This window comes from Embiotoca jacksoni, unplaced genomic scaffold (assembly GCF_022577435.1).
Source record: "Embiotoca jacksoni isolate LCO1_2020_lvr unplaced genomic scaffold, fEmbJac1.0.p SCAF_22, whole genome shotgun sequence".
Taxonomy (NCBI): domain Eukaryota; kingdom Metazoa; phylum Chordata; class Actinopteri; family Embiotocidae; genus Embiotoca; species Embiotoca jacksoni.
In genome coordinates this window covers 1,311,980-1,329,005 of record NW_027185363.1, presented here as the reverse complement: position 1 = coordinate 1,329,005, position 17,026 = coordinate 1,311,980, and the positions used below count along the sequence as shown (strand labels likewise).

The window sequence follows — 17,026 nt, the reverse complement described above, 5'->3', positions numbered from 1 at the left end:
AAGAAGAGAGAGATAGTGAGACTGAAGGAGTCATGAAATAGACGGAGATGAGAGGAGAAGATGGTAACACAAAGAGAGGAGGGAGATGAAGGAAAAGAGAGGAGAGAAGATACAGAGGCAGGGAGGAAGAGAGATATTCCCCTGGGTGAGTGCCATAGGTAATTAAAATAGGATGGACAGAGCTGGAGGCTAGCCAAAGAGAGCTCCAGCTCCCCTCAGACTTCTTCCCCAATCAGGCCTTCTGCCTGAAGCCAAATTGCTGCTAGTGACAGACACACAGTAGTCTATGCATGCAGTGAGTTATCAGCTTATGGAGAATGGACATGTTCATACAGGGTGGGGGGGGGATAAACAGCTCAGAAACGTGGGGGCAAAGCAACCAAAAAACTGGCAAACGACAACATTTGGGCTACAAAACAGGTAACGTATGTGCTTCTAGAGGTGCACTGATGCAGAAATGCACATGAAAACAATTCAAAGAACACGCACACAGACGCACACACATGCACATACGCCAGCGTTTATGGTGCTGTACAAAGCTGCAGCAAGGGCAAACGTTACTAACCAGAGTTTGACTGCAGTAAGCACATATACATTCACTGCACAGCTCTGAGCTAGAGGCGAGCACATGAGTATGCAGTGCACACACGCAGACACACACTATGAGCACAGAGTCAAACGCACGCCAGTGCGTAAGACGACAATGAAGATGCAGTCTAATTACACGACAGCGACAGAGGGGGGTTTTCATCTATGATTTGACCTGTTTTTATACCATCATTATTCTGTTTTTTCACAGTCTTAATGCTGCAGTTCGTACTGTACAGGGCAGTCAACGACTTCTGTGCCTGGAAGTAGCTCTTCTTTTTCTTAACCTCATCCTGAACAAACCATTGTTATTTTTTAAACATTTAAAAAGAATCTTATAGCTTGAAAACTGGAATGTTTTTTTACACAAAGAAACTGTGATACCAGACAAATATGTCAGATACATCTCATACTCTGTTAGTGCCTTCTCTCATGCAGAAAGAGGCCGAAAGGTAGCTCATATTCCCAACATGGTTCTATGTGTGCTGTGATCACCAGTAAAGGTAAATATAGCTCTTTTGGCAGAAGCCTGCTAAGAGGATCATAGCTCACAATAGGTGGTCTTTGCACAACAGATATCAAAATGCCAGGGAACCTGCTTGTAGACTGACACGCATGCACATGATGCATGCGTGCGCACACACTCCCCTGAGAGCCTTCTCTCCTCCTTGCAGGTATAATTGCGTTTCTGCTGCTTTGCTCCTCTCCTCTCAATTGTGACTGGGCTCCAAATGAAAAGCCATAATTAAAAGACAAAAGTTGTGTTTGTTGTGAAGAAGGGATGGATGTAGGAGAGGACAGGAAGGCGAAAGAAAGATTAGCCACAACAAAGCTTCATCAGGCTACAAAACTATCTCCACTTGCTGGGAGACAAAGGACTCGAATGCCTTTATCTCCCAATAAAAAAGTCTCCCAAATCCTTTTGGCTAAGCTGCCATAACTAAAGCCTGCTTCTGGCATAGGTGCTCGCTGAATTTATTGGACAACAAAAGCAGCAAAATATGAGAAATAGACAAAGCTCCCAAGAAATATATACACCCCCATTCATTTTGTGCAAAGCAGTAAAAAGTCAAGTGCCTTAGCAGTAGCATTTGAGAAAAGGTTACTTGGTTATTTGCTTATCTTGATTGTGTGAGCGTGTAGATGCGTGTGAGTGCTTCGGTAAAAGCATGAAGTGGATGGTCATTTTCTCACTTTGCAATTTTGTGATGTAAATGAGATCACAGAATGTAAGAGATTAGACCACCTTTATCTCTCTTGAGTCGGAACAGCTGTGATATCATTCACAACCCGACTGCCAGGCAGTTAAACCGGACGACCGGTTACAGGCAAAGAGATAGGTTCATTTGAGAGACAAACGTTTTATGACCCTCGCATACTATACAACACAAACACATAAAATATGCATATTTGTACCCTTAATGTTCACACCTCACCAGATCATGCATACGCAATTATCTGCCTGACCCCTGGATGAGGCAGTATCGGAGGGGTTGTTAAGGTGATACAGTTGGAAGAACAATACACTGCTAAATGAAAACACATGTTAGTGCGCTATAGCATGTGCAGAGACCACACAGTGCGCACAGGGACACATAAAAAGAAGCTGCACCTCAGGGGAGGAATCAGTGAGGACAGAGGGTCATAAAAGTGAAGATGCATGGCCACTCTAAAGTATATGAGGGGGTTTTACATTGAAAATAACTGCAACGGTACATGTGGCTGATGCAGCAACCAAATCCAAATGGCGCAGCTACCTTGGCCACCTGAACATCATTTATGATGTGGTGTACAGTTTATGGCACCATGGAGAATTTACAGCTGAGTTTGCCATGAGTAAAGCACCTCAGCTTGTGTGGTACCTGTTATCTTGCTTCTCTCCTTTTCAAAAACATCTGGAAGGGCTTATTGGAAAGGGCCGGTTAGACTCCTGAAAGCCTTTCACATCAACACAGAGAATGTTTGTATGAAGGAGTTTATTTTGAATACCAGTCTCAGGATAAGAGCTAGTTTCTGACAAGTAAAGAAAGTATGCCTGCGTGACTTCTGACCCTTTGGCCCTGTTAATCCTGCAGAATGACTCCCTGAGGCCCCTGCTGGACTGGGTCACCCAGCAGATGCCCTGCCCATTCAGATCCTTCTGATTTCATTGCCCTGAGGTCTGTGGACTTCAACACCCTTTTGAAGTGTTAATTTGTTCTTAAGAATTCCACCAAATAAACATGGCACCCTGTGAGTGAAACTGGAGCCTCATAATGTGCTCTATCTGGCTGCTTTAGAGGAAAGTAAGCATTTCTGCAAATCTCTAGACACAAGGCAAAACTTTGCTCTGTTTTATGATTAGATTAGAGAATAATCCTGTCTACTTGGTGGGAATTCATACATCGAGTTATGAAAGTAACTTAAAGTTAATGCAAACACTGTAAAAGCGAATGTTAACATTCCTTCATCAGCAGAGCAGTGGGGTAGGTATGTCCAGACAGTGTGAAAACAAGGAAAGCTACAGTGAGTATAGGTGTAAACAAGCAATACAATTGCAAAATATATTAAGTTATAGTAATCTGCTCACCCACCCAAGTAGGTGAAGTATAATATGTCTTCAGGGTTGGCAAAAAGGAAACAAGTCAATCAAATTAGAGATCTCCTGCTTTAGTGGCAGCGTGTGGCCCCCCAGTGTTAAAGCCAGGAGTGTCTGACTGTTCCTTTCTGTGTACTGAAGGTAAAAAACAGGGAATTTGTCGCCAGTTGCTTGACGTGTTCTCTTGGCAATAGGAACAGAAAAGCTGTTAGGTAACATCTCTCTCCTTCCTACATCTTCTGTCTGTTTCATCTCACTCTATTTAACATGCACAAGAACTCAGACTGTCATTCACAGTTATAGAAATGTGCTCCTTAGCAACCCCAACATGCTAATCTGCCTTTGATTTACTCTCTTTGTGGTAGGCTGTATTAAACTGCAATTCAATCCAAAGAAAAAAAATCCGTGCTTGGGATGCCCTGTTTGAGGCTTAGCATATGTGATTGAATAGGGTCCTATGTGATCAATAGAGCTCATTAAATGTCCATGTGGCCAGTTGTCTCACCCTGAGGCACTCGTAGATTGCTTTTACCTGCAGCCTGCTCTGCCTTATTGCTTCAAGTGTTTCCAACTTTGTTTACAGCATAATTCATTTTATAATTGAATTCCTCAAGCCTGGCCTGTGCTTGCTATCTTCCTGCAGATTGAAGTATCCGTTTGGTTTCCTTCGCTATGTGGCGGTGGGTGTTTTGGTGTTAGAAGGCTGTGGCATAGCTGTTTGAGATTATGTTAGACGGACTTCCAAAGGGAGGCTGAAGGAAACAGTGGCTGCACCTGTTGTTCCCTGCCGTTGCTGTGTGGTGGGGTTAGCACCTGCTCACACGGCTGCTGTGTGGCTGTCTGTGTGGGCAGCAGGGATAACAGGGAAACCATTCACACCCGCTCAGACTGCTGTCTGCAGCCCCTCTCCCTAAACGCTCGTTCCCTCTGCGCTCTCTGCTTCACCATTTATTTTTCTGCCTTTTACATTCTCTGCTGATCACCCACTGTATATCCCATATGTCAGACTGCTATCTGACACACTTTATCCTTTGTATCCCCAATCTGTCTGTCTGTGTTTTCTGTCTCTCCATCTCCTCTTTTATTTTGAGTCTCCAGCCATCTCTTTTTGCCTTTCAACTCACACAGAAACACAAACATAAACCACAGCAGCTGGGAGCTGTTATAGTCCTTCTGTGGAACTTGATAGCTTTTAGGACGAAGGACGAAGTTGTAAACAGTAAATTACATATAACTATATAACTCCAAACTCACTTCATTAAGAGCTGAGTGAGTGAGAATTTAACTTATGCAATCGAGGTTCTGAGCATGCAGCGTGGTTATGCAAAATTTAAGTGACAACTTATTGTAACTGTACAAGGTGCATTTTGAACATATTTCAAACTACACATTTGAGTCTTCTCCAGTTTTTGTCTGTCTTTAGGGAGCCTGTCTAAATTACCAATAACCATCTTTTTCTTTATTATATCCTCTCTTCTGTGCATTTATGGTGCCTGTGCATTTGTCCAGTTACTCCGCTGAGTGAGTAATGACATAATCAATTGACTTATGGCTTCCAAATCATCACATCTGACCTTTACTTTTATTAACAGAAAACCTTAAGCAAACATTTAATAAAAATGTCCTTAATTCACACAAGGGAACAATACAAAAAATATTAGAAGGTTATACACCTCACTTGGATCACGACCTATGCTCCGGTTTGGATCCAATTAGAATTTGACTTAGGCTTTGTACTCGTCCCTTCAATGCAGTGCTATTATGTGTATTGTGAGCTCTTTTTGCTGAGACATCACTCAGACCTGAAAGAATGTTATAAGACCCCATGCAACACGTGAAAGAGCAATGATATGCAACAAAGATAGGAACATGATTTGCCAATAAAACGCATCAAACTTGTAGCAGACACAAAGACCACCTCGTGCCCACAAAGGTCCAGACGGTGCCAAACACACAATCTACTGGCTAACCCAGAGGACTAATGATGCAGCATCGCCTTTGGTAGCACTAATACAATTGCGCACATACAGTATACCTGTTCATCCCATCCGCCACCCCCCGTCTCCCTCGCACATATCCGTCTCTCAATCCCACCATTTGGCACACTCACCGCACCAGATGGCCAGGTATTGGAGGCTGAGGCAGGTGCCAGTCGCCAACTCGCCCTCTCCGGTCGCTCTTCCTCTCTGTGGAGAACAGGGTGATGATACCACAGCGATCGTTATCCAAAGGCTCTCTGAAATAACGCTCCTCAGCCGCACCTCACCTGTCTCTTCCCTCTACGGTTCCTGCGCGTCGCCGTAGCATCACCGTTTACCGAGCGCGTCCAAAACGCCCAGTTAACTGACAAACGTTTGCTTCCCCCTGGAGAGAAAGGGTCCGTAGTCAAACAGCAACCTTTAGACGTGGTGTGAGATCCAGAATGCGTTTACTCTCCCGGTTTCCTGATTCAGACCCGTGCAAAATCCCAAATCCTGCAATTGCAGGCAGCACCCTATCAAGTCTTCTTCTGTCAGGGGCAGCGGGCAGTTGTCTGCACTTGGTCAAGGTACGGCTTTAAAATCAGTAGTCAGCAAAACGTAATCCCCTTTTTAAATTTACAGTGGCGAGGTGAAATGTTCAACGCAGAGCAGGCACGGTGACAACAGGGGCCCATAATTCACACCCCCTGAAACACAGTCCTGCAGTGGATCAATGATGAATGGAGAACCTCTCTCTCTCTCTCTCTCTCTCTCTCTCTCTCTCTCTCTCTCTCTCTCTCTCTCTCTCACACACACACACACACACACACACACACACACACACACATACACACACACATAGACGCTTTGATTTAAAATACGTGGAGTTAAAGAGCCTAAACATAAAGCTAAGAATATGGGGGGAGGGGGGGAAAACATGAATAGCGACAATTTAGTAATATAAATAAATCAGGCTTTATAATGTATAGCAGACTTTCTTAAAATGGAATACAAAAATATGTTCAAGAAATACACCAGCACTTATTTAGGAAGAGGATCAAATATTGACTGGAAAGAGGTTTGAATTTGAATCATTATGCCATCAATGAGTCTCGAATACTGATGCATATATCTTTGAAACTGTGCAAAATATTTGAATACAGAAAGACAGAAAATTCTCTGCATCAAGTCATGTGCATCAATCAAGTTCTAATCATTTAGAGATACATATACTTTGGTGATACTTACTTTTCCTTTTGGTACATTATACTCACTTAACTTTAAGGGAAATGTTGTACTTTTACACCACCACGTTTATTTCACAGTTAAATAGATGAATAGTATTGCCCCTGCAGCTACATATTCTATACAGAAACATATGTTCCACCCAAAGCTTGAACTGTATACCATATCCCAATCCATACTTATAGAAATATGCACTCATACAGATATGTCTGGATCAATGCAAACAGAGTCAATGAGTCGGGTTATGGCTGAAGAGACAAAACTCTTGCAAGCTGTTCTCAAATTTTAAATCCTGCATCTACCAGACAGCAGTAATGTGAGGAGAGTGTTAAAGGGGTGATCAGTGAGTACAAAGCATGCAATGGATCTCTCTTTTATGAGGCAGATGCAAAAAAAAAATGGTGCCAGTACTGCTCTTATTGACATGTTGGTATAAATCAGACAGTATCAGCAAATCATTAATACATTCTGAATTTCTATAGTGAATAAAAGATGCTCAGAGATTTTGCTAACATTACCAATTCTAATGATTTCACTCATTACTAACGAGGGTTTTTAATTTGAAACAGAAACAGCAAACTGGGGTTGGAGACTTCAGCATTTTATCCTGAGCTCACGACATAGGTTAATTGATTTGATGTTACCAAAAATTCAGCAAGCACTCGACATTTTTGGAAGGATAAACAATCCCTTTATTTATGTATGCTCCTTTTTTTATTTTTGTTTTTTTTGTTTTGTTAATATTTGAAGACATATATGGTGACATATCAAGTGAATTTATAAAGTGAGACAGCCACCAGAAAAAAGCCAATTTTACCCACCGAGGAGGAAAACATACTTTGAAATTGGAGGCTACGACCTTCAGTTGCATGTACGTTTTTTTTTTTTTTTTTTTAATTTTTTTTTTTAATTTTTTTTTATACGTGTAACCGCAATTAGGATGTAAATGGCATGATAATAAATGATTCCCTGCCACATCGTGATAAAGTTTTGAAAAAAGGAATTACGGTCTGACGTCACTTCCGGCGGTAGTCTGACAGTAGTAGAAAAAAAAAAAAAAAATATCAGGTTGCCATGAATTTCAGCTAGCTAGCCACGCACAGCTGTCAGTACACTTGAGTAAAACCATCCATGTCAAGACACAAAAAGGATTTTCGAAGTCTTGCGCTGCTTCTATGTACACATAAGGGCACGGCAGCCTGCTCGCCGACCTACTGTGAATCGGTAAGTGGCTCGCTTTAAGGCTACCGTGCTAGCGGGCTAGCTGCCGCCGCTAGCTGATGGACACGCTAACGAGAAGTGAGGATACTTTGACTGGTTGCTCGCATTTACCTGCACGACGGCTTTAATCCAGTAACAACGCGTCGCTTGTCTTGCTTTGCTTTTGCAGGTGTGTAACATCAGCGGGCTGCTACAGTAATATATATATATATGTATATATATACGCGAGAGGTTAATAATCATAGCTGCCCCATTAGCATATCAGTCGCCGTGTGTGTCGAGGAGGTGCTTTAATTAATTCATTCATTAATTAATTACTCCTGTCCGGGGCATTTAAATCACTTTAATTCCCGTAGTGAGATTTTAGCTGCCGCGGTCCGTAAATAACGCTAAAAGTATATAATCTTTGCCTTTAATTCACCTCGCAGGATCTGTATAATGATGTCAACAACAGCTGACGCGTTTCAACCCATTTCATACATCTGTATTATCACGTTACTTTGCGTCGAGGTTCATCACGGCCACGACGATGCCAGGACACTTGTCAACGATGTTGCTCCGTGTCTTTGTATTTGGTCTCAAATGTTTTACCGTAACGAAGCAGCGATGACAGTTTGTGCACTGAAAAGCCCCTTCGGAAGAAAAACCGTCTACAAATTGGCAAATAAAGTACCTTGTGGCCTGACAACGAACTATTTTAATGTTTTATTTCTTCTGAATCAAGATCCAGTTGGCTCCGTGACAAGACCAGAAGACTTTGGCACCGCTGCGTGCCAGTTGATTTCAAGACCTCCGGCTTCCTGAATCCAGGTACATTCAGAGCAGAGTGTCTGTCAGGGTTTCCACCCCACAGGCAAATTGGCTATTAAAGGAAGTGAGCCTGTTTGTGTCTTACTTGTTCAACTCATAAAAGGTCAATTGTTTCTCCTGGTTGTGGAAACATCCACCTCTGGTTCATTTCTGTAAGGCAAACGTAGAGTTTAATCAATCAATCAATCAATCAATCAATCAATCAATCAATCACTGAGGTGAACCTGCAAATCCTGCATCCTGTTTTCAGTATAGTTACCAGATGAGAGTTTATTTGGCCTTTGCTGTGGGATGTAGTGGCCCTGCTCTTCTTAAGTTGAATGACCCAAATGTTGTACATTATATGTATAACATGTATTATATATCTTTAACTAAATTGTCGTAATAAGATGAGAATCTACAAATCACTGTGGGGAAACCCTGTTGTAAATTAGAAGTGAAATGCTTTGCTTCATGCATGCTGTTCTTGTTCTGTTTTTCTGCCACCTAATTAATGTTTGCCATGTTTATATTTTTACCAGAAAATGAACGGTCTGTCCATACGAGAGCTATGCTGCCTGTTCTGCTGCCCCCCTTGCCCCAGCCGCATTGCAGCCAAACTGGCTTTCCTCCCTCCAGAGCCCACCTACGCTCTTCTCCCTGATCCAGACCCAGGTTCTGGAGCTGGAGCTGCGTCGGGGTCCAACTCCGGGGCTGCTATCCCGTCTCTTGGAGCCCCGGGATTGCGTTCCCGGCTAAGTGCTGGTAGTGGAGGTGACAGAGGAGGTGGAGGAGGAGGCGGTGGTCCTGGTGCTGGTGGTCCTGGTGCTGGTGCTGGTGGAGGGGTAGGAGGAGGAGGAGGAGGAGGAGGAGGTGGTGGTGGTGGAGGAGGAGGAGGAGGAGGAGCCGGAGGAGGAGGAGGAGGAGGCGGCGGCAGCAGCAGCGTCGGCAGCGTCGGCGGCAGCAGCAGTAGCGGTGGTGGTGCTGGTGCCGGTGGTGGAGGGAGTGAGGGCAGGTGGAAGCTGCATCTCACAGAGAGAGCAGAGTTCCAGTATTCGCAGAGAGAGCTGGATGTGACGGATGTATTCTTGACCAGGTCCAGCCGAGGGAACAGGGTTGGATGTATGTACATTCGCTGTGCCCCCAATGCCAGGTGAGACACAAACACCCCCCCCCCCCCCCCCGAACACTTTGAGACCTAACATTCTTGGGTACAAAGATCTGCAACCTGATTATCTGTATATATTCTATGTTTTGGACTCTAGGCTTCCCAACCTGCTGCCTAACTCCCTGCTTTTTTTCTTCCCTCTTTGTCCTGTGTCTCTTAGGTTCACAGTGTTGTTTTCCCATGGTAATGCAGTGGACCTGGGTCAGATGAGCAGCTTCTACATCGGCTTAGGCACACGCATCAACTGCAACATCTTCTCCTATGATTACTCAGGCTATGGTGTTAGCACTGGCAAGCCTTCTGAGAAGAACCTTTATGCTGACATTGATGCTGCCTGGCACGCCCTGCGCTCCCGGTAAGAAGACACAAACTCTCTGTCTCAATCCAATGCAGGGTCTGAAGTTGACAGCCAACAAGCACCAAATACCCATTCAAATGTTGATGGTAGATAAATCGTTAGGAATCACTCGCATCACTGGCCAGTAACTTTTTGTGAAAGTACCATTTGGTTGGCTCAGTTTTATACAAACGTTTTCCCTGCTGATCACTGTAGCCTCTCTCTGACCATCAGCCAGTCGAGTCACAGCGAAGTAGTGGCTCAGTATCAATCACGCTGATTACTGGCTGTTCCATACTGTGCTCTATGTGAAGTAGTGCATCTAAAATTCTACTCTTTTACCATTTCTCTTGTTTAATTGCTGCCAGTATGTTAATGAGCAGAAAATTAACATTTCCAGGTGGCAACACAGAGGACACTGAACAGTCAAAGGATTATTAGACTTATCCAAACTAGTATATTTCCTGTTAATGTGGCAGTTGTGGCTCTATGAATCATGCTAAGTTTGCACTTTTACGACCTCCACTCTAGAGATTTGGTGAAATGAGGAGTCGCACAAACCTGCATGTAATAGGGCAATTACAGCAAGCTAAAAAAAAAAAAAGAAGCTATTTTTTAATCACCCTGTATGTTCATTTGGGCCCGCTCGATAACTGTTAGTGCAACTAACCAGTTTGTTAGTGTAAGTAACAGTTACAACAACAGTAAAGGTCGAAATGACTGTTATTTGAACAAATGTGTGCAAACAACATACGGAGACTTTATGGGCGCTCCAACTGGAGGAACGGCTGTAGGTTTGAGGGAGAAGTTATGCGGGTGTTTTGATCCGACAGGATGCGCATGGTTATTTCTTCTGAAACGTTCACTACACGCAGGAATAATTCCTTGATACTTTTGTTCGTGTCAGTTTGCAGAGATACTTGCTACGACTGGAGTCTTTCGTTTTAGTGCATCGGTAGTTGAGGAAAACTGCGCAGCGTGTAACTTGTTGTCTTTCTTTTGTCATCCGGGAACTCCCAGGCACGAACCGTTTTATCTCGTTGGCTACTACCGCCCAACCTTGAGCACACACGAAACGCAAATCTAGCTGCAGCCTCACACGCATACGTCGTTTTGTGCAACTCTGCTACTTCTGTGAAACTTTACAATGGACGTTGGGAGTGCAAAGTTGGCGTCGCACAAACAGCCACAATAAATGGAAATATAGCAGGTTGAAATAAACAGGAACTGACCTTCAAAATGTAGGTTATAAAGAATTCAGAATTTATTCACACGGTCCTGAATTCTGTACTTAAGACCATGTTTGGGGTAGTAGGTCATATTGGTGACATTGATGGCTGGAAATAATTACATTTAATTTACATTTCTATTATTGTTTTTTTGACTTTGCATTGCTTGGAAGTTAGTCATTAAACTCTTTAAATATAAATTTCTGTTTCAAACTTTGGGCCTGATTTACTAAGATCTCAAATAAAGGGTACTAAGTTGTGTGTTTTTTTTTCCAAACGTTTGCACATTTATTTTGCACCCGTTTTGCGGGTGATTTACTCAGAGTAATTGCGTCACTGACATCGGGTACAAATCGCCGTATTTAAATGAAGGGTTTGCGTGTGTTAAAGTGATTCCAGCAATGGAAAACAGAGCGCCCGCAAAAGGAAATCTGATCCAATTGAAATTAAGAAATATAAATATAACAAGAACAAAACGTTATATCGGAGATTATCAGTAAGAAAGTCAATACTGTGGGAAAAACAAAAAGGTGAAAAAAAGGTTTATAGTAAAACGGGAAGGACGGTGGATGAGATCCTCCAACAAACACTGAGCAGCAGGTCCAGATCTTTCTGTGATGAGCAGGTGAATTAGTTTCATTCAGAGCCTCGCGACTGTTCCGGACCCTTATGTACCTGTGAATTCTGCGGGGACACGTTCAGCACCTGTGACGTCACACCTGACTAACGGGACTGGGCGTGATGTTCCCGCAGAGATACGCTGGAACGACCCAGAGGCAGGAAAATGCTGAGTCGTAAGACGTTTTTTGAATTGCTGGTACTTCGTGGCTCCTCCTTGTTGTTGGCTGTAAATCATCATTCAGTTCATTCAATAACTCAGAAATGTGAAAAATTAAGAAATCTTAATAATGTTTTGCCTCTGACATCTCAGAAATGTTTCCACGTGCGTAAAAACACGTTCTCTACATATTCTTTAGTTTCTCTGCGTCTCCTTCTCACAACAATGAGAGCAGCTGTCTCTCCAGATATGCGCACCTGATTAATAGGTTCCTTTCAGTCGTACTAAAATACACATCAATCACTTCTCCTGTTTCTACTTTCAGGTTTAGTAAATATCATTGCGGGTGCTAAATGTATATATTTGTATTTCCCCTCCCAGTATTTTGCACGTTCCAGTAGAAACGCCCAATATTACATATGCATTCAGGAAAACACGCAAAATGGACGACGTGAGTTAAATTGCACATTTGAAAGACGTGATCCTCACTGCACGTCGTTAGTAGATCTGGTTGGACATTTTTTGCGGGTGGTGTGGAGTTTGCTGTGATTTTACACACGCAAACCTTTAGTAAATCAGGCCCTTTGTGTGTTAAATAGCTAGTTGTTTTCACATGTCTGAAAGACGGGTTTGCTGAACCATACCCATCTGCATATGAAACTTTGCACGCCTTGTAGACTGTGATAAAATACACAGGTACCTTGCTGTGATACTTCACGCTGAAATATGAGTATTTGTGTCTCAGGTACGGCATCAGCCCCGAGAATATAATCCTGTACGGACAGAGCATCGGCACGGTGCCCACAGTGGACTTGGCATCACGGTTCGAGTGTGCCGCGGTGGTCCTTCACTCTCCTCTCACCTCTGGCATGAGAGTGGCCTTCCCCGACACCAAGAAAACATACTGCTTCGATGCCTTCCCCAAGTAAGTTCACCACCTGAGACACGGAGCTTAGGGACAGCTCGTACGAGTACATGTATTACAAAGAGGTCAAATACTACGGTCGGTGTGGCATTATTAGCTGTGTTTTTCTGGGGGAAACTCCATTTGCATGTCCCAAGGACACGTCCTCTAACAGGCGTTTTGGTAAATACTCAGCTTCCATCACAGTTTTGATTGTTGTAGGAGCAGTATAGTGTGACATGGAAGCAGAGAGAGACATCGTCTGGCTCCTGTTTCTGTGGTGGTTGAATGCACTTGTAATTTAATACGGTTGGATAGTATGACTATTACCGTGTCCCGTAAAAGATTTTCCCATAGAGTTGATCGAAGGATTGTTTCATGGCAGAACTAGATTTACACAATGTTATTTTTGATTGTTATGTGAAACCCAGTACTTGCTGCCAGTGTGATTAAAGTGCCTCCATTTGTGAGGTATTAAATTGACAGGTTTATCTACAAATGGTTTGTTGATTACATCTCCGAAAAATGTTCTGTATTGCTGTAAATTCCGATGATGTAATGTCGTGTATTTAGACATCTCAGACTTACCGTTATAACACCTACTGTAGGTGCAGCACCCAAGTCTTTTTTTTTCTCACAGCTCCTAAGCCACTATAGCTTTAATATAAGCTTGGTTTTGTTTTTTGATTATCATTTTTATGGCAGTGCATTTTTTTTAATAGATATTCTAATGATGGTAGTTCAAAATTGAAAGAAAATGCATAGCTTTTAGTCAAATACCTGACCACCACCCTCACCACTACTACCACAGCACCTCCATTCACATACCTTGGATAACCCTGCATGTCTTGATTTAACATTGATTCACGGTCAAATGATTTGCATTTGGATCAGCAGTATCAGCTGAAACTACAAAGCTTTTATATATATATAGAGAGACTGAAATGCACACGATTTGTTATGATTGGTCATTATGCAATGATGACTTGATCCTGACTCCTCAAATATTTTTATTGCAGCATCGAGAAGGTGTCGAAGATCCCGTCTCCGGTTCTCATCATTCACGGTACAGAGGACGAGGTGATCGACTTCTCTCACGGCCTCGCCCTGTTTGAGCGCTGCCCCAAAGCCGTGGAGCCCCTCTGGGTGGAGGGAGCCGGTCACAACGACATTGAGCTTTACAGTCAGTACCTGGAGAGGCTACGGCGCTTCATCAACCAGGACCTGGCTGCACAGCACGCCTGAGAAACAAACAACAGCCTCTCTGTGTTTTGTCTGAATGAGACCGTGTGCGTGCGTGCGTGCGTGCATGTGTTTGAAAAGGAGTATGTTAGCATGTTTGCAAAGTGTGGGTGAGAAATCGACTTAAAAAGGATGTGTGATTTTTTTTTTTTTTTTTTTTTTTTTGTCACATCTGTGTGTCTTTGAAGCAGCACACCTTCAGGTTAAACACAAACACAACCTATGTTCTGTTTCCTGTTTTAAAGGTGGGAACATTTTTTTAATATGTCATCAGCTGTATCCATCAGTCCGGTGTCGGTGAAACACTAAAAACCAAGAGGAGAGAGGAAACAACTTCACGAATGCAGTTCGTAACACGGGAAAAGTTGCAGCTTTATAATGTGTTTACTCAATTACAAAGTAAAAACAACAGGCTTTGTCCTAAAAGGCACACAGATGTAATTTGGAAGTATGACATGTGGGTGATGTATGCGTCATGATGCGAGTGTTGCGTGTGTATTCATATCTCCATGGACCTGTGACACCTGAATAATGCGTGCACATGTTTGTATGTCTGAGAAATGAAGGACATCCTGAAGACTTGGACAGCTGCAAGTGGAGGAGGCTTACGGAGACTTATTGGCGTTTCTTTTGTTTTTGCTCGTGTATGTATGAAGAATACCTCCACAGCTTGACCAGCTCTCTCTCCGGTGGACAAACACTGGTCAAGCATGTGCCCCCCCCCCCCCCCCCCTTCCTCCTCCACTCCTTGTTTACTTGTTAACGGACATCCGTCTGACTGCCAGGGCATTTCCCACGTTGTTGTCCAGCTAACACTAACCTACCCTCTTTGTGTGGTTTTGGGGGGTTCATCTCTTGTCCTTTGGTGTCAGTTGCGCTGGAAAAGCAAGGACTAGTCTGGAAAACTGTCATAGCTTGTATGAGTCTCGAGTGTCTCACACTTTCCTCTCGTTAATTTTTTGACTCCGAGAAGATCATAGAGTGGCCTGATTCCATGTTATTTCCTGGCTGCAGCCTTTTACTCGCCACAGAATGGCGGAAACAATTTAAAGGGAAACATTTTGATTTCCTTGTATTTCTTTTTCCCACTCAGTCCTACATTTTTCTGAACAAGACTGATTGTGTTGTTGAATTGGAAACGGGTCTTTCAGAGTCGCACATAGAATATCTGTTTCTGAGGAATTCACCAAACAGCTGAAGAAGTGCACGTCTCGAAGAATTTTGACGTCTCTTTAAATTTGGTTGGCTCTAAATAAAAAGCTGTAGCCCCTCTGCATACTGATGGGTGATGTTAAAAGGGGCAGACAAAATGCACTGACTTGGTATCAGCAGGAATGATCTCTACAGACAGATTACTGCGTATGAAAGCAGAATCTGTTGAACAAGGTTTTGGTGCTGTTTTGATTTCCATTTGCAGTCCGAGTAGTATTGACCAATGACGTTTGAGTGGGCTTTTGTTGCAGGCAGGTTGATCATCTGTGTGAAGAGTAGAAATGGTGAAACGCCTTGGCCGAAATGTAATCTTGGAACCCTAGCTTTTTTTTTTTTTTTTTTAAATTGATATGCAGATTTCTGTTCATACAGATGAATAATTTCCCAATTTAATTCTTACTTCTCCAATTGCTAACCGGACTGTGAACAAAGATTGGGACATGGAAGGTGAAGTTTTGTCCCAAAGCTCTAGATATTTGCAGACTCCACCGGAACTTGACCGTCACCCGCCGATGCTAAATTGGCATCAGACCAATAACCAATGGGTTCCCAGATTTCAAGAGGAATAGGTCTGATTTAGTTTGACATTTTTCGAAATATGCTCATCTGTTTTGCTGCTCAGAGAAGAATTGTATCACTCCCGCGCAGACACTCCAGGAAGTGACTGCACCCAGACAAGAAATGGTCCAGCACATAACACTCCATAAAACCACAGCCTGTCAGATACACAGTGAGCTGCAGAGTGGCTGACAGGTGGATTTCATCACCTTTGGACGAAGCCGGGCTCGTTTGCAGTCTTTGTGCAAAGCTGGAAATTGCTGGTCGTAGCTTTGTATTTACAGTGTGGTGTCAAAACATCTCGTCTAACCCTCAGCAAGAACGCACATTAGCACATTTTCTAGATGTCAAACTATACGTTGAAGTCTGAAGTGCAGCTCTCGAGGAGGTTGTGAATAATTTTTGTCTCTTCTGGTGAACAGAACCTCGTGGAGTTTGAGTTTAATGCTCTGGTTGGATTTGAAGGCTCTGAAGGAATAATGAGACAAAGTAGCTGCTCCATTCACCAAACTAACAAGGATTATGTCCACTTTAATCAAAAATAATCATGCTTCATCATAGTTTCACTGATTAACTTCTAGTCTTACAACACAATTTGTTTTCAGTCTTGTTCCTGTAGCACTCATCACCAGAGTCCGCCTCCGGCTCATGTTCACCTTCAGCACATTTTTTTTTCCCTAGCGTTTTTGTCTTGATGTAATTAATCCAAATGTGTTTGTCGTGGTGTGGGGCCATGGATTGTTTGTTTCAGAACCATGTTTGTTGATTGTTATGACTAACAATGCGAATTAAGATCAGGTGCCAGGAGGGGACATCATGCCTACTAGCTCTCTTTTAACCTCTGTGGCCCTAAATGTACAGGAGCTCTCTTATGGGTGGCAGCACGCTTCATGTCTGACACAAGCCATATGTGAGCCTCTCACTGTTGGTGTGGTGCAGGTTCCACCACACACACACACACACACACGCACACACACACACACACTTGCACATCATCTCACATACATACACGTACTGTCGTTTACAGTATATTTACACATTTATATATATCAGATCAAGCATGACAAAAAGCAGGTCTTAAGTTCAGCACTATTGTACAAAGCATCCAAAGTGTAATAAGGGTATAAAATGTAAGTCTCTGTGTCTTCTTCATTATTATTGACTGTGTACTACAGGCCAGCATCAAGGATACAAGGGTCCTGTTTGGATTAAGTAC

At 43.0% G+C, this 17,026-nt stretch overlaps 2 protein-coding genes across 4 annotated transcripts in view; one reads left to right on the top strand and one right to left on the bottom strand.

Annotated features, from left to right (window-relative positions):
• LOC138202815 (semaphorin-6B-like) overlaps positions 1 to 5,868 on the bottom strand; it is a 28,851-nt gene extending 22,983 nt beyond the window's left edge. For 2 of the 3 annotated variants that reach the window (XM_069157099.1, XM_069157101.1), the window contains exons 1-2: positions 5,433 to 5,868; positions 5,277 to 5,352 (exon numbers count right to left, since the gene is read on the bottom strand). In XM_069157099.1, the coding sequence (XP_069013200.1) occupies positions 5,277 to 5,352; positions 5,433 to 5,473 (117 nt within the window). In that variant the 5' untranslated portion in view covers positions 5,474 to 5,868. The remainder of the gene's footprint in view (positions 1 to 5,276; positions 5,353 to 5,432) is intronic. The other variant, XM_069157100.1, reaches the window with a different exon arrangement.
• A 1,541-nt stretch (positions 5,869 to 7,409) lies between these two features.
• LOC138202814 (alpha/beta hydrolase domain-containing protein 17A-like) lies at positions 7,410 to 16,232 on the top strand. The gene is made up of 7 exons (XM_069157098.1): positions 7,410 to 7,596; positions 8,318 to 8,403; positions 8,925 to 9,183; positions 9,280 to 9,535; positions 9,711 to 9,905; positions 12,640 to 12,819; positions 13,818 to 16,232. Exons 3-7 carry the CDS (start codon positions 8,928 to 8,930, stop codon positions 14,041 to 14,043), a joined length of 1,113 nt encoding a protein of 370 aa, XP_069013199.1. The 5' UTR covers positions 7,410 to 7,596; positions 8,318 to 8,403; positions 8,925 to 8,927; the 3' UTR covers positions 14,044 to 16,232.
• The last annotated feature ends 794 nt before the right edge of the window (positions 16,233 to 17,026 follow it).